We start from the raw sequence: 26,118 nt of genomic DNA, 5'->3' as shown, positions 1-26,118 counted from the left end.
AAATGTGTCTGGGATTTGTCCAGTTCTAACTTTGGATTTGTCCAGGTCTAATACCACCTTATGTCTGTTCGTCCCAATGCAGTTGTTCTAACTCATGGAAATGATGCTCTTCACACAAAATGGTGCCCTAGGGTAAGAGACCAGTATCAAAGAACCACAAATATATCAGTTAAAGTAAAGCCTCTTTGGCCACTGGGAGTGTATCCAAGAGCAGAGGAGATGCACACCAAACAACTACATTTGAGCTCAGAGACTCAGTTAATACTCTTCATTAAGCTGCCTGTAGATGCTTGACTACTCAAACCCAGGTGCTGTTCTCCAAGAGCTTGAGGCACTGGTGTTCTGGTGGCTGCCTGTAATCCTGAAAGCCACCTCCCAAGCTCAAGCCAGGGAGTCATGCTATAAATGGAACAAGAGAGAAGTGGGCAAGCACCATACACACAAACACACATACACAACAGCCCAGGGCAGAGCCAACTTCCTTCCAGGAAGCCAAACAAAGATGCAGAGAGCATATACCCACAGCAGCAGCATCCACAGCCTCTGAAAGTTAGCTTTGCACTTTGCCAGGCTCAGAAACAGTTCATAGCAGCTACCATGTTCACAGATTCCCCTTTCCCCCAAAGAAAGGTCACAGGGCTCCTCCCAGGTAAACCAGCTTGTTTCACATCATGTCACACACACATCCACCACCCCCACCCCACCTCAACTGCTGATTAAATAAAAGAAAGAATTGGCACCTAAATCAAAGGTCTATTAACAGACCCAGTGACCCTTGAGACAACTGGGCACTTTTCCGTGCCTTTGCACAACAAAGGTACTCTCTACGAACCATGTGGAAAGGTAGCCAGGGTGATGCAAGCAGCCCCAGGGAGTCACTGGGGTACAGGAAGAAAAAATTCACATGTATTTATATTTTTTTTCTTTTCTACTTTTATTTTCTATTTGATATACGTTTAACATAATAGTATTATAGACGTGTACGTTTACAAAGACATAAATATATACATAATGGAAGTGTGTGCTCAAATATACTTTTTAAAGATTTTATTTATTAATCTGACAGAGAGAGCACAAGCAGGGGGAGCAGCAGGGAGAGGAAGAGGAAGAAGCAGGCTCCCCGCTGAGCAGAACCCTGGGATCATGACCTGAGCCGAAGGGCAGACACTTAGCTGACTGAGCCACCCAGTTGCCCCTCAAATATTTTTCTAATAGGAATGTGTGACACAAAAGTTTGGAGACCAGAGGATACCATGGTGCCTGGGGTGTGATCCTTAAACCCCACCCTACCGCCATCAGAATCTCCTGTGGAACCTAAACACGCAGATTCCAGGAGCTACCTCAGACCTACAGGACCTGAATCTCTAGGAGTGGAATGCTTACAGCTTCCCAGTCTGATGCCTTCTGAAGTTTGGGAACCAGCACAATGGAAAAAGCAGGCATAAAGAAGCTGAGCTACGGAAAGGGCAGAATCAGTGCAGATGGGAACATCAATCAGAAGCCCGTTTCTGAAGTGAAGACCAATAAATGTTTGCTATAGGTTAGGTCCTGCTGGGGCCTGACCAAAGGAGGACACCCTCCTTGTTCTTCCAGAAGTCTGGCTCTATGGATATTGAAACAATGCCTATACTCCCCCCAACTAGCTTTCAGTGAAACCTTCAACACCTAAGGAAACCTGAGCACCTCGTCTCCTGATGGCTGGGGAGCAGGGGTAGGGAACCAATAGCCCCTCACATAGAGAGCCTGTAATCCAGGCAAAAGGAAAAAATAGTGGACGTAATTTCACTAATTATGTACTTCAAGGTATTGAGGATGAGATATGAGAATGTATGAGCCAGAGTTGTCTGTGAACATTTGAAAAAGGGCCTGTACTGATTGAACATTTAATTTGAAATCATAGGGGTGACTGGGGGGAGAGGGACAGAGGGGTAGAGAGAATCTTAAGCAGGTTCCATGCCCAGCACAGAGTCGGATCTCACAACTATGAGATCATGATATGAGCTGAAACCAAAAGCTAGATGTTTAACTGACTGAGCCACCTAGGTGCCCCTCATGTGGGTGATTTCTAAAAAGCATACCAAGTAAAAAGGAAGGCTATAGAGCTGAAGCTAACATTGTCCCTGTGACTTCAGGCAACTCACTTAATCTTTCTGTTCTTCGTCTATTAAATGAAAGGTTAGACTTTAAATGGTATCTTAAGGTCCTTTCTGTGTTTCTAGAACCCATGTTCAGATTCAACTTCTAGCTCAGGGTTCCTTCTACTATACCATGATAATTAAGAATAAATTAAAATTCTGGCCCTTTAAACTAGAAAATTCAGAAAAGGCTCCTATTTCCTTAAAAATTAACTATTAAATTGATCTTCATGAAGGGCAAATTTCTGCTTCTGTCGGCTCTCCCCCCCACCCCCACCCCAGATAGGGACTTCATACATTGGTCCTTCATCTATCCAAAAGCCAACTGTTTTCCAAAGCTGACTGAAAATCCAGAGTGAGGTTGACTGATTTTTACCCTGTGCAATGAGACTTCAGTATCAATGGAATGTAAATGTCCTATCTAATGAAAGTACATCTGATTTTGATTTACTGCTGCCTTACTTTTCTTTCAGGGTCATCCTCTATTTCTCTCTTCCCTTTTTGGAAGGAAGGCAGGTTGGTAGGTTACCCAGGCATTCGAAATAAAACGAAACCTACGAATTGTCACCACCCGTGGGGACAGAGACATTACCTGACATAATACTTCCTACACTTCACTGGGGCAGGCTCTGTTGAATCAAACTTGAGTGGAGTGACAACATGTAATATACTCCAAAATAGTGTAGCTAATGCCAACATGGAAAAGTGGGAGCTGGCGCCTGAAATCTGCAGGTACATGAAAAATTCCAAGGAGAACAAAAGTGAAAAAAAAATTCTACGGAGAACAAAAGTGAACAAAAAATTCTAAGGAGAACAAAAGTGACAAAAGTTGACAAGGAGAACAAAAGTGACAAAAGTATGCCACATTTTTATTTCATGAAGATGGAAGGTGTCACAGCAGGATATTCATCTTTGGGAAAAGTGAATAAAACATCATCTGAGTCACCAGTTTAAAGACACTTTGCTTTAAAATATAAACTTGCTTCTATGAGTTCTATTACAGATTGAACTTTATAGTTCAATCAATAAACTGCAAACTAAACATAAAAATTTCTTTAAGTATTCCTCTTTTATTCCACTGCTTAAAATATGCTGTTAATAATGAATTAGGCCAGTATTATAAAACTCAACTTCTCTATATACGTGGAGGTAAAAGAAGAGACCCATTTTGGCAGCTGGGCCTACTGGTTCACAGCAAAGCTCCAAATTCTGGCTTTACCATTCAATTGTTATGTGAGCCATGTAACACATCAGCCACTCTAAACCTCAGTTTCCCCATCTGCAAAATGGGAATATTGACAGTATTTTACTTGAAACCACTGTGGGAAGGGTGCATTACACAATGTATATAAAGCATTTAGGATAGTATGTGGCATTTAAGTAAACATTTAACAAGCATTAGTGATTACTATCTAATAACAATTCCTATTAATTGCTGGGAGTTAAATATTTAAAAATTGAAACTAGTCACAGACCTGTACCCCTGAAATAAATAATACATCACGTGTTAATTGAATTTAAATTTAAAAATACAAAAATAAATAAAAATTGAAACTAGTTTCCAGTCTTCAAATATGCTAACATACCAATTAGAATATAATTTAAGATACAGTATGCACAGATATTGGATAGCTGCCTATTCTGTCTGGTAAACATTTACCCACATGTAAATTATGTACCAGCTCCTTTTCCTTTCCAGTGTGATACTGAGATGACAACAGAGAAATGAAATACAGTACTGTTGCCGTATGGTGAAGAATCATACCACCTGGCTGTGGATCTAACTGTCCATTCTTATTCATTTGCACCCTATTTCTTTTTAGACTCAGGCTCATTTCTTCAAGCCTTCAGGCTGTAGGCCATGTTAATTTGCAAAGCAGCCAGAAACCTGTCCTTCACGCTGGCAAATACAATACAGCCCCATTCTCAGGCTCCAGCTTTGAATTATGTGGAGCTCACCACATCCCCCTTGTGGTCATGGCGAGTATTTGCCAGGCTCTTGGGGAAAACAACCAGGAACCTCTATCATCCACAGAATAATGGTCTCAGACACCCTGTAGCTAACACGATTTGATTCCAGGTTTCTTTTGACTAATACTTTGTGGATTTCAGGTGTATACAACAAGGAAAAAAAAAAAAAAACCAACCTCTTAAGAGAACCAGTTAAGAAGGAACTGAGGAGGGGCGCCTGGGTGGCTCAGTTGGTTAAGCGACTGCCTTCGGCTCAGGTCATGATCCTGGAGTCCCGGGATCGAGTCCCGCATCGGGCTCCCCGCTCAGCGGGGAGTCTGCTTTCTCCCTCTGACCCTCCCCCCTCTCATGTGCTCTCTCTCTCTCAAATAAATAAATAAAATCTTAAAAAAAAAAAAAAAGAAGGAACTGAGGAGACTATAGGTACGCCAATTATTCCACTCCAACTCCTCCCTCCCTGTCATACACAACACAAGGGCCTGCTTCCGAGGGGCCAGCACCCTAACCCACTTCGTGAGAAAAACCGACGGGTGAACGAGCTGGTGCGAGCAGCACTAGCTGGCCACCCACGGGCCCACTTCCTGGATGCCGACCCCGGCTTTGTGCACTCAGACGGTACCATAAGTCACCATGACATGTATGATGACCTGCATCTGAGCCGCCTGGGCTACACACCTTTCTGTCGGGCCCTGCACTCCCTGCTTCTGCGTCTGCTGGCCCAAGACCAGGGCCAGGGGGTCCCCCTGCCAGAGGCTGCACCCTAAGCATCCTCCTTCCCCGACATTGAATTCTCGTTCCTCAAAAAAAAAAAAAAAAGTAAAATTATCCATTTCTATTTTGCTTCAACGTTTAATACTATTTGTCGTTCCTCTCTGTGTTCTTTTCCATCAGTATATTGTTTTAAAATATAAATCTCTACAAATAGGGGTCATTAGCCTGTAACTTTGATGGCCTCATTAAAGTCTACCTCTGAGGGAATTAAAAAACAAGAGAAACGAAAGAGTATTAAGCAAACTAGTAAGAATAATAACATAAGAGATAAGACTTACTTAGGTAAGAGTGTGGGGTGACATTTTTTTTAGACTGTTTCACCTACAACCAATGTTATGTGTAACATTTCTGTTTATTTTCTTACTCCCACTTCCATCCCCCTCACAATGTAAACTCTTTAGTTACCGTCTTTCCCTCCCAAACTTCCCCCGACATTTCCTTCAGAATTCTTCACACAGTCGTGATCACTGAAGAGGGGAGCATCTCTTTCAAAACAGCACTTTAAGGACAAGTTGCTTCACCTTCAAAATCAAGCACAATCTCAGTCATCTCATCAGTGAATTCACGCTTTGCTTTCACTATATTCCCACCACTTAAAATCGTGTCTGACACACGGTAGGCACTCCAGTACCTATTTGTTTCATCAGCAAATTCTCTTTGAAAAACCGAAAGTGGTCACACAGCCTCCGCCCCCGGAAAGCGACACAAGGTTTGAGATGGGCCGGAGGAGCTTCAGTGAGGCCCAGCACAGCGGCGGCGGGGGTGGCTAAAAGCCTCAGGTATCCCTTTCTCTTGAGGGTCTGCACGATAATTAGCCTAACTCAACCCAACACACTGTATGAAGGAAAGGCTGCTCTAGTAGTTAGAACCCAGAGATCCCTGTGGTAAACAGCATGAATTAGTCTGAGGTCTGCACATCCAGGTGCAGTTCAAATTACCGCAAAAGGCAACCAAATGACGAACAACAGACAGAGCAGCGCAACAAACATTCTGAGCCAGGAATTTTCACTGAACAAAGGCCCAGAGTAAGATGGCGCCCTTCTCCAGAAATTGGAGCGAGGGAAACGTCAACGCTCGTGGATGGTGCACGCGCCGGGGCGCGCCCCGGGCTACAACACGGGCCAAACTCACGTGAGCTGGGGCATCCAATGAGTGCTGTAGTTAGATTCCGCCCCCGGTTTCCGCCGCTCCCTGCGCACATGCGCCTTAGGCGCGCAACAGGATGCCAGCTGCGCAGGCGCAGCAGGCCCCTCCTCTCACGCACCTGACGCAAGGACACTGTAATCGGTTCGTGATTCATCCGTGTGACCTTGAGTCTTTCCTGCCTCCGAGGACCGGGGCTGTCGTAAGTGATGCCTTTATACTTCTGTTAGCCCCGTCTCCACTCACTGAGTCCAGTCTTGTTGCAGCCGGAACGAAAGGACACGCTTTTTCCGGCCATCATGCTGCGATGCCTCTTAGCTATATGTCCTAACTCCGGGAGTGGCTGTCAGGTAGTCTCTGGTCAGGCAGCGCGGGCGGCGCCTCAGCGGAAGAGTGGTCCTCCAGGTCGCAGCAACTAACCCCCGCCCGCCACCCCACGTGGTTGGAGGTTTCCAGAAGCGCTACTACAGCCGCGCTGCGCAGCTCCTGGCCGCCGAGCGCGTTTGCCGCTTCGTAGTTCTACCATCTAACCGCCATGATAAGTGCTAGCCGAGCCGCGGCAGCTCGTCTTGTCGGCGCCGCAACCTCCCGGGGCCCCACAGCCGCCCGCCACAAGGTAAGGAACGGCTGGGTCTTCTCCGAGGGGCTCACGGCCTTGACCTCGTGCGGCGGGCCTCGCCCTTCAGACACAGAATTCGCCGGCACAGATCAGGATGGGAAGAGCATAACTAGCCTTCATTAATCAGAGCTGCCGTTGCAAGGCCTAACTCAGGGTTTTGCGTCCATGTCTCGGACTCTGCTGAGTCACACCTCTTAAGAGCGTATAGTTTTATTCTAGGAAGTAGCGGATAGTGGTCCTGATAGTCTGTTCCGTGGCTGATGGCACGGTTTTGGCCTTGGGGGGCGAGGAACGCAGTTTTAGTTGGGAGGGAACCGCTATTGTAGGTTTCACTTAAATCTACAAGTCGTAGGGCCATTGTTCTCCTCTAAAATAGTGTGTGCGCGAAGACCTCGTTATTATGATGAAAAGAAAGAAGGAAAGTATCTTCGTAAAGTGAAAGCCAAGAACATTTGTCTGTAGTTCCCCAGGAATCTTTCGCGTAAGATTGTCCTTTCTTGTAATTTCAGAAAAAATAAGCAGATCAGAAAATGGCCATGGAGTTAGTTGCTCATTATCGTGTAAGACCGAACATGTCTTTGGAGAACAGGACCTGGTGTCCCTCTGCACTCAACATGGGGTTAAAAAGAAGGCTTGGAAGTATCCTGAGATTAGGTTTAATCCTGGTTTGAGGCCACTCCCCAAATTTTTTTTCTAAACTGACTGCCCAAGATTTCCATTCCTGGTTCCCTTAAGGTGTTAGCTTGGCTAGGTTGGGAATTGTCTCTGAACGATTTAGATTTGCAGCTGCGAGCACAGCCTAGTAAGGTTTAGATACCTGTACATTGCTGCTGAGTATGAAATTAAGAAGTGTCCAAGTAGTATTTTGTAAGGCAGTGATTCTCAACTGGGAACAATTTTGCCTTCCAAGGGGATATCTGGTAATGTCTGGAGATAATTTGTTAACAATTTGGGGGGCCTACTGGCTTCTGACACTGGAGGCTGAGGATGCTGTTAAACATCCTACAATGCTCAGAACAGCCTCCCACAACAAAGATTTGGTTCAAAAATCAGTAGTGCTAAGGTTGAGAAACTCTGTCATGATGTAATTAAAGACACTTAAATGTTTTTTTTTCCATCTTCGAAAATTCGTATTCAATTAAATTTGTCTTCTATTTAAGTACCACAATACGTCTGATATATAAGACTTCCATCTTTTCAGTATACGGTTACCAGAATGAAAGTTCAGACTTTGTGTTCTTCAGAAGAATGCTGGGAACGAGCTCAAGTTTTCATGTTTGTTGATGCATTTTTATTTTATTTTTTTTAGGATGGGTGGAATGGCCTTAGTCACGAGGCTTTTAGAATTGTTTCAAGACGGGACTATGCGTAAGTGTAACTTCGTTTCCTTTGAGAGAGAATAAATATTAAACCCTAGAGTAGTGGTCTCTAAACTTGTGATTAACTCTTCCATGAAGGAGAAAGGGACACATTCTTTTAATTTATAGGTTATTTAATGCACAACTACTTACACATAAGTATTCTTATGTATTCCTGCAATGGTTCTGGAGACCACTATTAAGGTAACATTAACTATAGCATTATTTTAAATGTCTTTCAGCTCAGAAGCAATCAAGGGAGCAGTTGTTGGTATTGATTTGGGTACTACGAACTCCTGTGTGGCAGTTATGGAAGGTAAACAAGCAAAGGTGAGTATGTTTGGAAGCTCTGGATCATATAGTAGTAGTTAGTACCCAATCTGGAATTCTGTGCCCTTTGGCTTAGATAAAGGACTTTTTTTTTTTTTTTTTTTTAGCACAAGCAGGGGGAGAAGCAGGCTCCCGCTGAGCAAGGAGCCCGATGCGGGACTCAGTCCCAGGACCCTGGGATCATGACCTGAGCAGAAGGCAGACACTTAACCAACTGAGCCACCCAGGTGCCCCTAGAAGTAGACTTAATTTCCCATTCCGGTGGAAAGAGTACCTTGTTCCAGTATCTTAGTATGAAAGATCTGATTTATATTTATTTTTCCATTTTTTTGTTTTGTTTTTAGTTATAACTTGTTTCAAAGTGAAGGACTAAAAATACTTTAGGGGCGCCTGGGTGACTCAGTTGGTTAAGTGTCCAGCTCTTGATTTCAGCTCACGTCATGGTGTCAGGGTTGTGAGATTGAGCCGCATGTCGGTTCTGCCGTCAGCTATGTGTGTGTGTATCTCTCTCTCAAATAAATAAAACCTTTTTAAAAAAGTAATAAAAATACTTGAAACGTGTACCTCAAATAGTAGTTACTATGTCAGCATTCACAGAGCAGAAAAGCATGCCCATTAGTACTGTTCTTGAGCATTTGTTTTGTGATAACGGCGACTGTTTTGTGTCTTAAAATGATTGATAAAAAAGACTGGTGGTGATGACTGGAACCTCATTCTCTGTTTTACTTTGGGAGTTTTAGGTGTTAGAGAATGCTGAAGGTGCCAGAACCACCCCTTCAGTTGTGGCCTTTACAGCAGATGGTGAGCGACTTGTTGGCATGCCGGCCAAGCGACAGGCTGTCACCAACCCAAACAACACATTCTATGCCACCAAGCGTCTCATTGGCCGGCGATATGATGACTCTGAAGTACAGAAAGATATGTGAGTAATAGGAAAAGCATAGTTACTTCCAGAGACCACGCAAAAGAATCTTTTCAGCAAGATTCTTACAGCATCTTACCTTAGTAATTTTATACGTTGTCCATGGGGGCATGTCCTGCCCCTACCAAAAGGGTATTTCCTTCAAAAAAACATTCTTCTGTCTTCACATAATAGGTCTTTGCTATGTACTGACATGACGGGAAGATTTAGCTAGTCTTTTATGGACCATGTAAATTGGTGTTAAACTTACAAGGTAGATGGTGGCATAGGCCCCATCATGTGCTGATCAGCTAGGTTTTCAGAGTTTGTCCGTGTTAAAACATTATCAGTACATTCCTTTTTATGGCCAGATAACATTCATTGTATGGATATGCTGTTGACCCTTAAACAACATGGGATTGTGGTGCCGAGCCTCGCCTCATTCTCTTGAACATCTGTGTATAAATTTTGATTACCCAGAAAGTTAGCTACTCATAGCCTACTGTTGACCAGAAACCTTACTGATGACATATGCAGTCAATTAACACCCATTTTGTATGTTATAAAGTACATTAGAGTAAAAACAAAAAAGTCGTAAGGAACAGGAAATATCTTTGTAGCATTGTATTTACCCAAAAATATCTGCGTATAAATGAACCAGTGCATTTAGAACTCATGTTTAGGGTCAGCCATATACTACATTCTGTTTATTCATTTGTCAGTTAATGGGCATCTGGGGGCTGTTAAGAGTACTGCCATAGGGTGCCTGGCTAGCTCAGTCAAAACAACATACGACTCTTGGTCTCTAAGGGTCTTGGGTTCAAACTCCGTGTTGGGTGTAGAGATTACTAAAAATAAACTTGAAAGAATACTGCCATAAACACTTGTGTACAGGCTTTTATAAGGATCTATGTTTTCATTTCTCTCCGGTAATGGACTTGCTGGGTCATTGGTAACTTGCTAAGCATTGCCAAAGCAGGGGCATAAATCTTTTGTTCAGGAAGTAAAGAATGTTCAGGTTTCACCAGGATGTTTTTACATGTTAGTGATCGGTTTCTAAAGCTTTTCATTAAATGGATTCCTGAAGTTTTCATTTGTTGGCCACGTATCTCTTGGGATGGAGGATGGACATTCGTGGTGTATGGTAGGTTGCACAGGCACATTTTTTCAAACATAATTTTTGTGTGTTTCAGTAAAAATGTGCCCTTTAAAATTGTCCGTGCCTCTAATGGAGATGCCTGGGTTGAAGCTCATGGAAAACTCTATTCTCCAAGTCAGATTGGAGCATTTGTGTTGATGAAGATGAAAGAGACTGCAGGTGAGAAAGTTTTAGTTCCTATCTGGGAAAGTTTGAAGAACTGGATGGTTCCTCACTTACATACCCCGGTGTCCCTCGGATGAGTCTGTGATGGGTCCTATACAGAAAACCTAGAAATGGCAAAACTGTTATCCTCACACATTCCCTACATAATGATTTATCTTCATACTTTTCCTAATGATGGTTTATCTTTTCCAATATAGAGGGGTGGTATTCTATACTGAAGCCGAAAGACTACATATTAATCTTTGGGCTCTGTTAAGTAAAACTTAAAACTTCCCATTTGGAGAAACTGGTGGCTGTTTTAAGTCTAAGAATAGGTCGTCATACCTGGTGCATCGTCACTATAATGTTAAACGTGAGATCTTGGGTTTTCAACCACTATCTTTAATTGGAGTGTTTTCTACAAGGTCTCTCTGTGTGTTAGGTCACATGCGAAGAAACTGAAGAGTGTTGTCTGTGACTCTTAAGAGGATGACACATGTTCTTAGCCTATGTGAGTAATTCTGTTAATTATTTCATCTGACAGAGTGGCATGATTATTTTTCATTCTTTAATTCTTTTCCAGAAAATTACTTGGGGCATACAGCAAAAAATGCTGTGATCACTGTTCCGGCTTATTTCAATGACTCTCAGAGACAGGTGAGTTCGGTTGGTGTTCTCATTCAGGAAATTAATGTACTTGGGACACAGGGTGGAAAATGCTTTTTTCTTTTCTTTTAGGCCACTAAGGATGCTGGCCAGATATCTGGACTAAATGTGCTTCGGGTAATTAATGAACCCACAGCTGCTGCTCTGGCCTATGGTCTAGACAAATCAGAAGACAAAATGTAAGTTTGTGCAGTAAACTCCACCCAGATTTGTGAGACTCAGTTCATGGAACCATGAAAGTACTGGGCTGTGGGTTTTTGGTTTTTTTTTTACCTTGGTATGCATATTGGCAAGTATTTATTCAAAAGAGTGGTTGGGGGCATCTGGCTGGCCGAGTCAGTAGACCATGCAACTCTTGATCTCAGGATTGTGAGTTCAAGCCCAAGTTGGTCGTGGAGACTGCTTAAAAAAAAAAAAAGTGATTGAGTCCTGTCAATTTTGCTTTTAAAAACGTGTTTCAACTCTGTATTTACAAGTATTAGGGCTATGTATTAACACACTTGCCACTTAGGCAGTGATCCAATTTCATTATTTATACTTCAGGGGAATCATAAGTTTATGTTGGTTTGGTTATTAAAATTTATACCTTTGCAGCAGGTGTTATTCTTTAAGGTCTTCTTTTCTTTCTTTCTAGCATTGCTGTATATGATTTAGGTGGTGGAACTTTTGATATTTCTATTCTGGAAATTCAGAAAGGTGTATTTGAGGTGAAGTCCACCAATGGAGATACGTTCTTAGGTGGTGAGGACTTTGACCAGGCCTTGCTACGACACATTGTGAAGGAGTTCAAGAGAGAGGTTGGTTACCAGTATAGTTAATATGTAGACATTGGGATGTTGAGAATGTCTTTGTTCAGATGGCTGTTTGCTTTATGATTTTTTGTCCTTAATAGAACATTGACTAGAACACTTAAATAATTGCATTTCAGTTCCACAGGTGGACTGAAATATTCTGGTTATCGTAGCTTCAGCTTGGGAATAAACAGATTAAAAAGGATATGATACTCTGTATAATATTGGCAAAGGAATTCTGGGAACTCCTGTTTTGAGTCAGAACCCAATAACTGGAAAGAACTGATTGGGTTCAGCCCTCTGACTTCAGGCACAGCTAGCTTTTACAGAATAAGGTTTCTTTTCCTTACAGATTTTTAAGGGCAGTAAGTGATTCATGTTTGTTTATAAAGGTATGGATCTGTTTTATGTTGGTTAAACATCATCACTGTATCTTGAAATAGTATTCATCACCTTGCTCATGTGGGTATTGTGTGTTTTCATTTTGTAGACGGGGGTTGATTTAACCAAAGACAACATGGCACTTCAGAGAGTTCGGGAAGCTGCTGAGAAGGCTAAGTGTGAACTCTCCTCATCTGTGCAGGTAGGATGTGGACAAATCCCAACAGCCTTGATGTTTTCAGCCTTAGTTTATTTGAATAGCATGCTCTAATTGGTGTGATATCCATCTAATCTTTTTATACTTTGCTGGTTGGGGTAAAAGTCTTTCCATGAACAAAGGAGCATTACTTTTTTAAGGATGAGCTGGAATTTGTTAACCACCCAAATAAGAGGTTCTACATACCAGAGCCAAAAAATAAGATCTGAATGACATTGAATACATTTTATTTGCCTTAATTTAAAGGTACTGATTTTAAGATCTAGACTAGTAACTAGCATACAAAATTAGAATCACTATCCTAGAAATAATAGCCTCTAAGAACTGCTGCTCTCTTCACTTCAGACAGCCCTTCAGGTGAGTCTCATATTGTCTCATTTAATTATTTGGATCAGCAGTCCAGAAAGTGAGCATGAAACCTGGCTGAAGGCTGGGGTATATACACTTGTGTACATTTCTCTCTGTTAGCATCAGAGTTGCTTGGCACCTGTTGAAGTGCTCAGCCTGTGTTGTTCCAGTTCTTTTCGAGAAGTGAAGCTTCACTTTGCCTTAACCACAAAGAATAGAACTATATAAAGCATGTTAGGTCTGGGTCAGAGAGGCAACAAGATGGAAGGCCGGAGATCTGTCTCTGGGATCTCAGGTGGCAGCAGGAAAGCCAGAGCCTGTGACTACTTTAGTTGTTAATTTGATCGTACACAATGGGTTATCCAGTGTGGGAATACCTGGATTTTTTTTTTTTTTTCCCAGACCTGGATTTTAAAGTTTTTTAAAGTAGCTATGAGGAGTGACAAAGTTATATAGTCATCCATGATGATGGTGTTGCTTTGTCCCTGGTATTACAGAGTGGCAGAACTTTGCAACATATGATGGTTAGGATTAGAGTTGGAATATGTGACACTGCTTTGGAAGATGAGGTTGGTTGTTTTTAGTGTGGTTCTTATTGATAGGCATTTGGATTGCTTTCTGGCATTTTGCTGGTAAAGTGTTGAGCATTCTTGCACATTAATGTTTGTGCATGTATAATTATAAATCTGTAGAATAGGGGCGCCTGGGTGGCTCAGTCGTTACGCATCTGCCTTCGGCTCAGGTCATGATCCCAGGGTCCTGGGATTGAGCCCTGCATTGGGATCCCTGCTCAGCGGGAAGCCTGCTTCTCCCTCTCCTGATCTCCCTGCTTGTGTTCCCTCTCTCACCATCTCTCTCTCTCTCTCTCTCTCTCTCTCACATAGATAAATAAAATCTTTAAAAAATAAATCTGTAGAATAAATTTCTTGAAGCATCACCTTCATGGGGTTTACCGTGTGGTTTAGAGTTTTTTGGGGTTTTTTTTTTAAGATTTATTTATTTTAGAGAGCACGTGGTGGAGGGGCAGAGGGAGAGAGAGAATCCCACCCAAGCAGATTCCCCGCTGAGCGCGAAGCCCGGTGCAGGGCTCCATTCCACGACTAAGATCATGAGCCGAAATCAAGAGTCAGATGCTCAACCAATTGAGCCACCCACGCACCCTGAAGAGATAGATATTAACTAGGGCATCATATTAATAACTGTCAAGCCAGAAGTAATGTGAGAGGTTAAGAGTGGCCCTGTAGACAGAATGCTGGGATTCAAGTCCTTTTTCATCACTTAAAGCTGTGTGGCCTTAATAAATTATTTAACATTTCTGTTTGTTGCTCTAAAATGAGGATAATAGTGCTTTCTCCCTTAGAGTTGTGAAGATTCCTAAATTGATACATGGTTAGAATATGTCTTAAATAGTACTCTAAAGTTACTGGGGTGCATGGGTGGCTCAGTTGGTTGTCTGCCTTTGCCTTAGGTCATGATAACCAGGGTCCTGGGATCGAGCCCCGCATCCGGCTCCCTGCTCAGTGGGGAGTCTGCTTCTCCCTTTCCCCCTGCTTGTGTGTGCAAATAAAATCTTAAAAAAAATAAAGTTGTTAATGTGGTAAAAGAGCAAAGTTAGATTTATAATTGTAAGAGAAAACTGATAAAGGTGTTTGACCTAACAAGGAGAGCTTCTGAAAGAGGAGTTGATCAGAGAAAGATAAAGGGTCCAGTAAATACAAGGCTCTGGGGTGAAGATCTGAGAAAGGGCTGGTGCGTTTGAGAGCAGACATGCAGGGAAAGTGGAATATGAGAATAGAAGCATTAAAGATTTGGGATTTGGGTCTGTCCCGAAAAGTGTGAGTATAAACCAATGAAAACTTTTTATGAGTAATCTCTACACCCAACATGGGGCTCAAACTCATGACCCTGAGATCAAGAGACACATGTTGCCTCCTGAGCCAGCCAGGCACCCCGGTGAAAACTTAATTTAGGGGCAGTAATATGGTCATATGGGGCTTATGAAAAGTGCTCTGTCAGAAGTAGAATAGAGATTTGTTAATGGGTTAGGAGAGGTCCTGTGGCAGAGGCAGCTTAAGTGGAAAGTGGGAGAACCTTGGGAAGCTATTGTGGACTTGGACTAGAGTGTGAGGTGCTGTGTTGAATTTGAGAGAGAAGGGACAAAACTTGGTCACAAACTGGTTTCAGAGGGTTGAGAGTGCTGGAGTTGTCCAAATTGTCATTAACTACATACAGCATAGAGAATTACATTAATACAGTGTCCATGTGAGGATTTTTATTTATTTGACAGAGAAAGTGAGAGAGCACAAGCAGGGGGAGCAGCAGAGGGAGAGGGAGAAGCAGGCTCCCCACTGAGCAGGGAGCCCGATGCGGGGCTCTATCCCAGGACCCTGGGATCATGACCTGAGCCAAAGGCAGACACTTAACCGACTGAGCCACCTAGGCATCTCTACATTCTTCATTGTTAATAACAAACACATTCTAAATTTTTTGCCTTTGGAAAGAGAACAGCTTGAATGGTCTTTGGTGGCTGTTCATTTAAAGTGGGTCCCACTTTCCCTGTAACTTTGGAAGTCTTCCTAATGGTGGGAGTATGGTCTTATTTTACTTGAAATAATAAAGAAACTTCACCACTATTGCTCTCCCTGCTTTCTTTGCAGACTGACATTAATTTGCCATATCTTACGATGGATGCTTCTGGACCCAAGCATTTGAATATGAAGCTGACCCGGGCTCAGTTTGAAGGGATTGTCACTGATCTAATCAGGAGAACCATCGCCCCATGCCAAAAAGCCATGCAAGATGCAGAGGTCAGCAAGAGTGACATAGGAGAAGTGATTCTTGTTGGTGGCATGACTAGGATGCCCAAGGTATGGATCCATCGAATCCTTGGCATGGGAAAGTAGAGAGGGCAAGCACATAATGTTTTCTCTGGACAAATGGTTTGTGTAGAGACATGAATATGTGGCGTTCCTGCCACAGTGACCTGAAAGGGGGATGAGTTTGTGCCCTCACTAGAATTCTTTTTTAGCCTCTTTTTTAAATTAAGAGGTATCAGGAAAAGGATTGGGAAGGGCAGAATGTCTTTGGGGCGGTAGCATGAAGGATCCTGTACTTCATTTTTGGGAGTATTTTTAGGAATGAAACAGTTTGAGATCAGAGATGGCTTAAAACCTTGGTACTGTCTAGCTCTAGAGGCAATTTTGGATAAGAATGTCTTTGCACCATGGTGTTTGGGGTTTCTAACTGCATCTCTTCAACAAAGATTTGTGCAGTGATGCATTTTATTTATCAACACATCATTCTGATAAGACAGGTGTGTGGAAAACTAATGACTGAGCACAGAACCTGTTGAAGATGCAATTCTTGTTGTATAGCTTGAATAGAATTTTCTTGGGCTTTAATAGTAATTTTTCCTTTGGGGTTTCTGGGCTTAGGAGAATATGCACAGATAAATGTGGAGAAAAAAGCAGCTTTGGACAAGGAAGAGATCTTTGGGCTAACAAATTATCCCAGATGCTATTTAAGTAGCACTTTTTCCTAGCATTATTAGTAAAATAAGCAGGAAGAACATGCCTCACATTAGCACCAGTGTTGAATTATTGAATTAAGCACTGCTGCTTTTAAGTTGGTTTTTAGTTGAGCTGAAGGAGTTGGACTATATTTAAAGCCTCGTGTCTTACATCCTCTGTTTCTTCTTTTTTGGGGTGGGGGGGGTGGTTTTTTAAGTAGACTCCATGCTCAGCGTGGAGCCCAACATGGGGCTTGAACTCATGATCCTGAGCTCAAGACCTGTGCTGAGATCAAGAGTTAGGCGCTTAACCAATTGAGCCACCCGAACACCCCATGCACCCCCTACTGCTTTTTTTTTTTAAATAAGATTTTGTTTATTTGAGTGAGCATGTGAGCTGGGGGAGAAACAGGGAGGGACAAGCAGACTCTGTGTCAAGTGTAGAGCCCAGTGCAGCTGATCCCAGAACCCTAAGGTCATGACCTGAGCCGAAACCAAGAGTCTGAGGAAATCAGAAGTTTGGCGCTCAACCAGCTGTGCCATCTAAGCACCCCTTTATCCTCTACTTCCAATTTAATGTGTTGTATGGGAAACCCAGTAACAAAACTTAGGCAGATTCTTCTCATATCTTAAAAGGGCTATGAATGATAAGTAAAGTGAGTATTACCCACTTGACACATTTAGGTCATTAAGGAAAACTCAGATATGAAATAGTAATTTGAGTGAATATTCTTGGATCTGAAGCAGCTTGTCCTGAGATTTGCTGTGATTTTGGAACACACTTTTCCCTTCTTGGGTAGTTTCCCTTAGTAGATAGTGACAGGTTCTCTTTCTTTTTTTTGATGGTTCAGGTTCAGCAGACTGTACAGGATCTCTTTGGCCGAGCCCCAAGCAAAGCTGTAAATCCTGATGAGGCTGTGGCCATCGGAGCTGCCATTCAGGGCGGTGTGTTAGCTGGTGATGTCACAGATGTGCTGCTCCTGGATGTCACTCCCCTGTCTCTGGGTATTGAGACTCTGGGAGGTGTTTTTACCAAACTCATCAACAGAAACACCACTATTCCAACCAAGAAAAGCCAGGTAAGAATCACCTACTCCTCCATTGTCACAGAGATACGAGGATCTGTGAGGGACATGATTGCACCCCTTTTTGTGAGCTTTTCCTGGAAAACTTCGCTTTTTGTCTTGGGAGTCTATACTAGTTGAATGTGTGTGCTAAGAATCTTGTGTTTTGTTCTCTCTTTTTGTTACCGTTCCTGAAAAAGTTCTCTTTATCTGTCACCCAGCAGTGATGATTGGAGGTAGGGTATCAGTAGTCTCCTCCACGGGGTTAAAATAACTTCGCAAAAGGAGCCTCATCATTTGGGACTAAATTCCCTGTACTCTTCTGTTCTGAAAGACAGTAAAAAGAACCTGGCCAAGATTAGGAGAGTGTACTTGTTTTGTGGGTGAATGATGGGGTTCCTTAGATACCAAGCAGGGCTACTTCGACAGGGGCTCACTCAGTCTTAGATTAAGAATTACTTCCTGCCTTTCCCAATTTTGATGTTTTTCTGAACAGCTGTTAATACCAAATGGATATTGCTGTTTCTTCAGTGATGTATTGCCAACACATCGCTCTGAAGAGAACTGTGGTGACTTCCCATGACATGTCTCTGACCTGTTTCTTCAGATGAGCATGTTTCAAGATCTCAGTTTTTTAGCTCCTTCTTTTGACACTGTATTTGCTAATGCTGCATCTTTGTATAGTGCATTGGTTTAGCTGAAACAATAGCTATTGTATGCCCTTTGACTGCTAATCCTGCTCTTGTCCCCTGCAAAGACATAAGCCTTTGTTCTGAACACCATGTGCGTTGGGATTCTGAAGTGTTGAGGTGGGAATTTCTTTCTTTGACTTGCACTTTGTATAAAGGGAAGTAGCCTAATCAGACTGCCAACCTGGGGAGTTTCTTTCTCCCTAGGTGTTTTCTACAGCTGCTGATGGTCAGACTCAAGTGGAGATTAAAGTGTGTCAGGGTGAGAGAGAAATGGCTGGAGACAACAAACTTCTTGGCCAGTTTACTTTGGTAGGTATCAGGAATTCTGGATATTGTACTTGTCATTCCTTTTAATATGCAGTTAGACTATATTTTAATACTTAATGATATTACCAAAAACTGCTAATGATATTAATGATATTACCAAAAAACTGCTAAAACACAGTTTTACTGCTAAAACAGTCTGTGTTACCTTAGTTCAGTGTACAAATTCTGCAGCTGGATACCCATGGCTTCAATTTTTACCTGAAAGTCTTGCTTGTTCCTGATGCCTTAGGAATTTCATTAAGAAATTGATAAATACAAGAGCCAGGAAAATATTCATAACAATGTTAAGAAAAATTCCCAATTACTATTTAAGATCTTTGATATTGGCTCCTACTCAGCATTGTTTATTGGTTCTTGGTGAGATGAACAGTGATGGAGACTTTTCCTCTCATTCACTGGGTCCTCAGATACATAAAGTCATTATGGTTACTTGCTGTAGTGAACCTTTACTGGCATGAGCCCTTTTTATTTCAGGTAGCAATGAAATTACTACCCTTACTATAAATTTGTGATTTGTGTTTTTATACATTTTAATTGTTTGGTTTTTTTTAAAGATTTTATTTATTTGACAGAGAGCGAGATAGAGCAGGAACACAGGCAGGGGGAGTGGGAGAGGGAGAAGCAGGCTTCCTGCTGAGCAGGGAGCCCGATGTGGGACTCGATCCCAGGACCCTGGGATCATGACCTGAGCCGAAGGCAGACGCTTAACGACTGAGCCACCCAGGCGCCCCATTTTAATTGTTTTTTGTTCCTCCCAGGAACAAGTTACTTGTTCACCCAGAATACTGTAGAGGTTTGGAAATAGAACACTGGACCTCTTATGAGAGGAGCTTTAACTCTGTGTATTTATTTTAGATTGGAATTCCTCCAGCCCCTCGTGGAGTCCCTCAGATTGAAGTTACATTTGACATTGATGCCAATGGGATTGTACATGTTTCAGCCAAAGATAAGGGTACAGGACGTGAGCAGCAGAGTAAGTGCTCTTATTTATCAGACTTTAAGAGTGAGGCGAGGGACCTCATTGAAGTTCCTCTGTTTGAGAAGTAGACCTTCTAGGTTACCCCCAGTCTTAGTGGAGGATGAGTTCTCTTTGTCCCTTTTCTCCTTGGTTGGCAGATTCACATTAACAGGTGTGGTGTTGATTACCCCAAATGGGCAAGCACTGGGCTTCTGGATTATTGAAGTTTTGGTAGACAGGCAGGTCAGTTGGTCTGTGTTATTTCAGACCCTTGGTTTCCTTCTTTTTACTATAGGACAACAGGGTATTTTTCTGTATGTTACATATCAAAATTGGTTACTCTGAACAGGTGTATTTTTTTTCTTAATACCATAGAATAAGAAGCAGGTAATTTTATAACAGTAAAAAATAACCGTAACAAGATGCCTTTCTTTCTCACTGTAGTTGTGATCCAGTCTTCTGGTGGGTTAAGCAAAGATGATATTGAAAATATGGTTAAAAATGCAGAAAAGTATGCTGAAGAAGACCGGAGAAAGAAGGTAACTACTTTCTGCCTCTTGCATCTGGAAGGTGATGGGAGTTTGGACATGTATCATTGACACATGACTCCGTCCTTCCTCTCTTTGCTCATAACTTTTGTGTGGAATGCCTTTCTTATTTTAAGTCTTTCCATATCAGAATTCTTACGTGCTCCAATCCAGCTGAAACCCCTTATAGACCTCCTAGACTATTTCAGACCACAGTAATTTGTTTCAACTTTGTAACTATATGCATCACTTATAATGTTGTCTAGCTCCATGGGGACATTCAGCCAACTGGTTGATTGGGAAGTCTTCATACTAAATTTCTAATTTCTTTTAGGAACGAGTTGAAGCTGTTAATATGGCTGAAGGAATCATTCATGACACAGAAACAAAAATGGAAGAATTTAAGGACCAATTGCCTGCTGATGAAGTGAGTGCTCTTATTAAAATAGTTAATGAAATTAGGCATTGTCACCAATGTCAATGAAGTGGTTTTTTTTTTTCTTTCTAAGATTTTATTTATTTGAGAGCACAAGCAGCGGGGAAGATCAGAGGGAGAGGGAGAAGCAGACTCCCTGCTGAGCAGGGACCCCCCCCCCCCAATGTGTGGCTGAATCCCAGGACCCTGGGACCATAATCTGAGCCAAAGGCAGATGCTTAACCGACTGAGCCACCCAAGTGTCCCTGAAGTTTTTCTTGATAGGAATTCAGTGGTATTTTTTGTTTCTCAAAGGCTTTTTATTTCCATTTTTCACACAAACTTTCATTTGGGGCCATTTTATAAATAAGGAAATAGAGATAAAATTTGATGAGTTCTGCCAGTGATAGGAATTTGTTTCTTAATGTTTCTGAGTATTACTGCTACACAAAATGAGGGATAAGAAACCCAGAAAAAGAGTTTGGTTTTGTTTTTAAGTGCAACAAGCTAAAAGAAGAGATTTCCAAAATGAGGGAACTTCTGGCTCGCAAAGACAGTGAAACAGGAGAAAACATAAGGCAGGCAGCATCTTCCCTTCAGCAAGCATCACTGAAGCTCTTTGAAATGGCATACAAAAAGGTACAAGGGCTGAAGGGCGTGTTGCTCAATGAATTTACCCCTAACTTGATCTTAATAGAATTGTTGATTACTGCATCACTGATGGCACTCTACATGGCCATTTATAGAACTGGGGGTATTGGAGTTGGAAATACTCTTCCTGCCTTCTTGACTCCGCGTTGGGAGGGAGGGTGATAGCAGTCAAGGGAGGGATGCACAGAAGCCACCAATAGTGTACAAGGAGGGAGGGAGAGTGGAAAAGGCTGGATATGCCTCCTCAATAGTTTATCAAACTGTCAGCCTTAACATTAAATGAGTTGCTTTCAAATATTTTCTTAACAGATGGCATCTGAGCGAGAAGGCTCTGGAAGTTCTGGCACTGGGGAACAAAAGGAAGATCAAAAGGAGGAAAAACAGTAATAACAATAAACTTTGGAGTCGAAATATGATGCTTGGGAGTGAAGGGACTTCCTGAGCAGAAATGGGCAAACTTCAGTCTTTTACTGTGTTTTTGCAGTATTCTATATATAATTTCTTTAATATGTAAATTTAGTGACAGTTAGCTAATGATCATTTAATGAGAATTTCAACCATACAAAGTTCATAGTACTCTGTCAGTCATTTTTCAGCTGCATGTAAAGGGCGGGGCGGGGGGAGATGATTTATTCATTATTATTAAAACAATGTTTTGTGCTTTAGTAGCCATATTTTCAAGAGCTGAAACCGTCTCTAAACATAATAATGAAGGTAGTCAGCCATAGACCTGGAATGAGATCATATGGGGATGGGATCCTATTCTAGTTAATTGAGAACTACTATACCAGCCTGTATGTATAAGGGATTCTTCAACTAAGGCCTTGCTGTGCCATGTTGGGAGGTAGGGCAGGAGTAGCTAGATCAATGGAAAAATAGCTGTTAGGTACAGCTTTAAAATAAGGTAATAGGGCTCCCTAACTTTCCTAAGGCATATTTTTCTAGCTGTCTTATGTCTTGTGTCGGAGCACTTGTGTCCTTGTTTTTTGTTTTTTGATCCATTCTGGTTTTTTTTTCTTTTTTAAATAAATATGAAAAGCATCTTGATCTCTTGTTTTGAGGAGTGAGGCTCTGAGATTTAGCTTCAGGAATAGGATATGAGTCATACTTCCCATTCTCTGACCTAAAGTTGTTCAGGTGGAATACATGATTTTCTAACACTGGCTCAAATATAAATTCAGGATTTTTAAGGGCTGGTATGATGAAAACATTACCAAGGACAGTCCATCAGGAATTGATTCTACATTTCTCCTGTTTAATCCTGAGTGAGTTGCCTTGTCCTATATCCTCTGGTGTAGTTCTAATTAAATGCTGAAACCTTCAGAAGCAGAAGGGTGAATATCTTTCCTATATTAAGTGTGAAGAATTATTTCCCAGAAGTTTTCCAATAGATTCCCCCCTCTCCCAACCCCTTTCATGGATTACTGTCCTATACCATGCGCAAAGGAATCTGTCAGGAACATGGGCTTAGACCCCCATCAGTGTAATGCCTCCTTTATTTTGTGAGATCTAGAAATGAAATTGATGTATAATTAAGTCAATATATTGCTCTAATGTGAAGGAGATTGTTTACACAATAATTACATTCCTGGAAAATTAAATGTTCCTTAACACCCATGTAAACACTTCTGGAGATTGATATGAAAAATAAATTCTAGGCTCAAGTTTTCAGCTACATCAATACTTGAGAACCTTGTGGGATGTGCAGTAATTCTTGTGAAAGATTATTTTGTGGTACTTAGCATCTCTGGTCAGCCCTTGCCCACTGAATGCCTCAAGTCTCCTAATCATTGATAAGCCCCTCAAGGACTTCTAAAGCACCTCATTAAGAACTAGTAGCTTTTTATCAAAGTTGGCATCAGGTTAAAGAGCTGCTTGGAAAGGTACTGAGAGATACTGTCTCACGCTACCCCATGTGTAGTGAACACAGAGCAGCATTTAAGGTACCTACCAGTAAAAATGATAAATGGCGCAAAGAACCTTGAAAGACAAAGTTCTTTATTCTTCAGATACAGTCTTCCTTTTGTGGACAACTGCTTCATAGGGCCCAAAAGGAACTTCTGGTTTCCCTTCCTAAGTAGTCTTTCCAGTTAAGAGTAAATAGACCTCTTAACAGTTGCCTAAACAAAAAAAAGTCAACAAATCTTAGCCACTGTCAAAGTACATCCAGAACCACCTTCTCCACTCCTACTACCAAGTATAATTTACTCATTGGGTTTTTCCAAGTAGTTTTCCCCACTTAAAATGACACCCTTGCCATTCTGGTGATGTAGTGCATAATCAAAAACTGTATGTGGCATTTCAGGGTGCCTGGGTGGCTTGGTTAAGAATCCTGACTCTTGATTTTAGGCTCAGGTCATGCTTTCAGGGTTGTGGGATCAAGGCCCAAGTCTGGCAGGCTCTGCACAAAGTGGGGAGTCTGAGATCTTTCCCTCTGCCCACTCACCCCCTGCTCTTGGGCATGCACACCCCCTCTCAAATCTTTAAAAAAAAAGACGACATGGCATTTGTGTCCTTTTAGGTAAGAATAGTTGTTGTGTTTTTTTTTTAATCTTGTCAGAAAGCAAGCACAAGCAGGAGAAGCAGCAGGCAGAGGAAGAAACAGGCTCCCCGCTGAGCAAGGAGCCCAATGTGGGACTCGATCCCAAGACACTAGGATCATGACCTGAGTGAGTGACTCAGGCATAGGACACTGACTTCTCTTGAAGAGTACAGGCCATTTCATTTACAGAATGGCCCTTTGGATTCACCTGATTTCCTTGAGTTCAGAGTTAGGTACATATTACTGGTAGAAATACAAGATAGGTGCTCTTTCAATGTATCAATTACCAGGGAGAATAAGATGCTCTGCTCCATACTTCATTTTGAAGATACTTTTCATAAGTAATCTATTATGGTGGCTTAATTTTAAGTATAACATTTACATTAGAGATTCTATAGCAAGAAGAAACCGTAAAGTTAAAAGCAAATTCTTACAGAAGGTACATGAGCTTAGAAGTTGAGACAAACCTGACCTTGAAAATGCACTGCTTCAAGCAAAGGCCCTTAACTATTTTCAGATACCACGGTGACTCCATTTTCCAGTCCTAAGGCTGCTTTCTAAGAGCTATGTCTCCTTTCCTCTAGTATTGGAACAATGAGATCTGTAAAAGCTTTAGATGGAGGAACTATAGGGTGACCTACATTACTCAATCTGTACAGCATGGAAGTAATTTAGCAATTACAAAAAGAACCATTGAAACAGCCATTTCTGTAGGTTAAAAACAATGTCAGCAATTTGATATGGTTAAACCTAATACAATGCACCATCATCAAACCCGCAGCAGGTCACAAAGCAGAAGCTTGGGGGGAGGGGCAGAGGGAGAGAGAATCTTAAGCAGGCTCCACATCCAGCGCAAAGCCCAACGCTGGGCTGGATCTCAGAATCCTGAGATCATGACCTGAGACAAAATCAGTTACACTTTTAACGGACTGGGCCACCCAGGTGCCCCAGTAAGCAGAAATCTTGACCCTGAAGAGAACACGGCAGCAGAATCAGCCTTTAATAACTTTGAGCTTCAAGTCTGCAATCAGGAAACAGGAAAGTAATGTGTTTTACCTAGGTGCATCGGGCTGGCTCAGTGGTAAAACATGCAACTCAATCTGGGGGTCATGAGTTTGTGCCCCACACTGGGTGTAGGGCCTACTTAAAAGCGAAAAAAAAAAAAGTTTGACCTAAATTACAGGCACTTAAACAGGTTCTTGGAGCCCCTGACCTAGCAGGTGGAGATTTGGAGTAACATGAACAGCGAGTCCACATGAGTGATTTCAGGAGGTCCATAAAACACTAATTAGATAATGCAAGATAGTTATTAGTTTTTCTGAAAAAATGGTCCACTACTTTTACTAATTTCTTCAAGGAATCTGTGACCAAAAAAGGGTTAAGACCATAGCTTTCCTAAATGGAAACTCACTCTATTGGTCTAGCTTAAATTCGAGTCCTACTCTCCTGCTCCCTGTCCCCCTTGCCATTTGCCAGCTCAGTTTTACCTTCATTTTTTTTTTTTTTTAATTTTATTTCTTTATTTGCGAGAGAGAATGAGGTAGAGAGAGCATGAGAGGGGGGAGGGTCAGAGGGAGAAGCAGACTCCCTGCCGAGCAGGGAGCCCGATGCGGGACTCGATCCCGGGGCTCCAGGATCATGACCTGAGCCGAAGGCAGTCGCTTAACCAACTGAGCCACCCAGGCGCCCATACCTTCGTATTTCTTAAGCATCCTTGGTCTACACTCTCCATGAAACCTTAACCACACTGGCTGTTACACTCATTTTACTCTAACATTTCTATATTTCTAAAAGGATTATTCTATAAAATATAACTATCATGATCACATAAACATGAGCAACTCCTTAATAGCAAACAAATGTCCAAATTTTCCCATTTCACAACTTTAAGATCTTATTTAAGTAATCTCTATACCCAATGTGGGGCTTGAACTTACAAGCCCGCGATCAAGACTCGGAAGCTCTACCGACTAAACCAGTCAAGCACCCGTTTCACAACTTTTTCAATTGTTAAAGAGCCAGGAACCAAATAAAGGCCACATCCTATATTGGTTGGTATGTTCTCTAAGAGTCAGACTATACATTTCCCTGCTTTGCTTTCTATTTATAAAGATATTTTATTTTATTTTTTTAAGATTTTATTTATTTGCGAGAGAGAGAATGAGAGACAGAGAGCATGAGAGGGAGGAGGGTCAGAGGCAGAAGCAGACTCCCTGCTGAGCAGGGAGCCCGATGCGGGACTCGATCCCGGGACTCCGGGATCATGACCTGAGCCGAAGGCAGTTGCTTAACCAACTGAGCCACCCAGGCGCCCCAATATAAAGATATTTTATGGGGAGAGGGGCAGAGGGAGAGGGAATCTCAAGCAGCCTCCCCACTGAACACAGAGGCAACGTGGAGCTCAATCCTATGACCCCAAAATCATGACCTGAGCCACATTCAACAGTCGGACGCTTAACCAACTGAGCCATCCAGGCGCCCTGCAATTTATTTGTTAAAG

General features: G+C 42.1%; 1 protein-coding gene and 1 non-coding gene across 2 annotated transcripts; both read left to right on the top strand.

The window, feature by feature from the left end:
• The first annotated feature begins 6,449 nt into the window (after positions 1-6,449).
• Positions 6,450-22,764, top strand: HSPA9 (heat shock protein family A (Hsp70) member 9). The gene is made up of 17 exons (XM_035014239.1): positions 6,450-6,636; positions 7,949-8,007; positions 8,240-8,327; positions 9,068-9,249; positions 10,422-10,546; positions 11,115-11,188; positions 11,270-11,376; positions 11,832-11,994; positions 12,479-12,571; positions 15,592-15,801; positions 17,294-17,521; positions 18,403-18,507; positions 19,381-19,498; positions 19,928-20,022; positions 20,345-20,437; positions 20,924-21,064; positions 21,386-22,764. The coding sequence occupies exons 1-17, from the start codon at positions 6,556-6,558 to the stop codon at positions 21,461-21,463; spliced, it is 2,040 nt and encodes a 679-aa protein (XP_034870130.1). The 5' UTR covers positions 6,450-6,555; the 3' UTR covers positions 21,464-22,764.
• LOC118017222 lies at positions 16,201-16,275 on the top strand. The gene has a single exon (XR_004681085.1). It is a non-coding gene; the product is annotated as a small nucleolar RNA SNORD63 (small nucleolar RNA).
• Positions 22,765-26,118: the final 3,354 nt, after the last annotated feature.

Source organism: Mirounga leonina, unplaced genomic scaffold, assembly GCF_011800145.1.
Source record: "Mirounga leonina isolate KUSES-001 unplaced genomic scaffold, KU_Mleo_1.0 Mir_168, whole genome shotgun sequence".
In the NCBI taxonomy this organism is placed as follows: domain Eukaryota; kingdom Metazoa; phylum Chordata; class Mammalia; order Carnivora; family Phocidae; genus Mirounga; species Mirounga leonina.
This window is presented reverse-complemented; position numbering and strand designations above follow the sequence as displayed.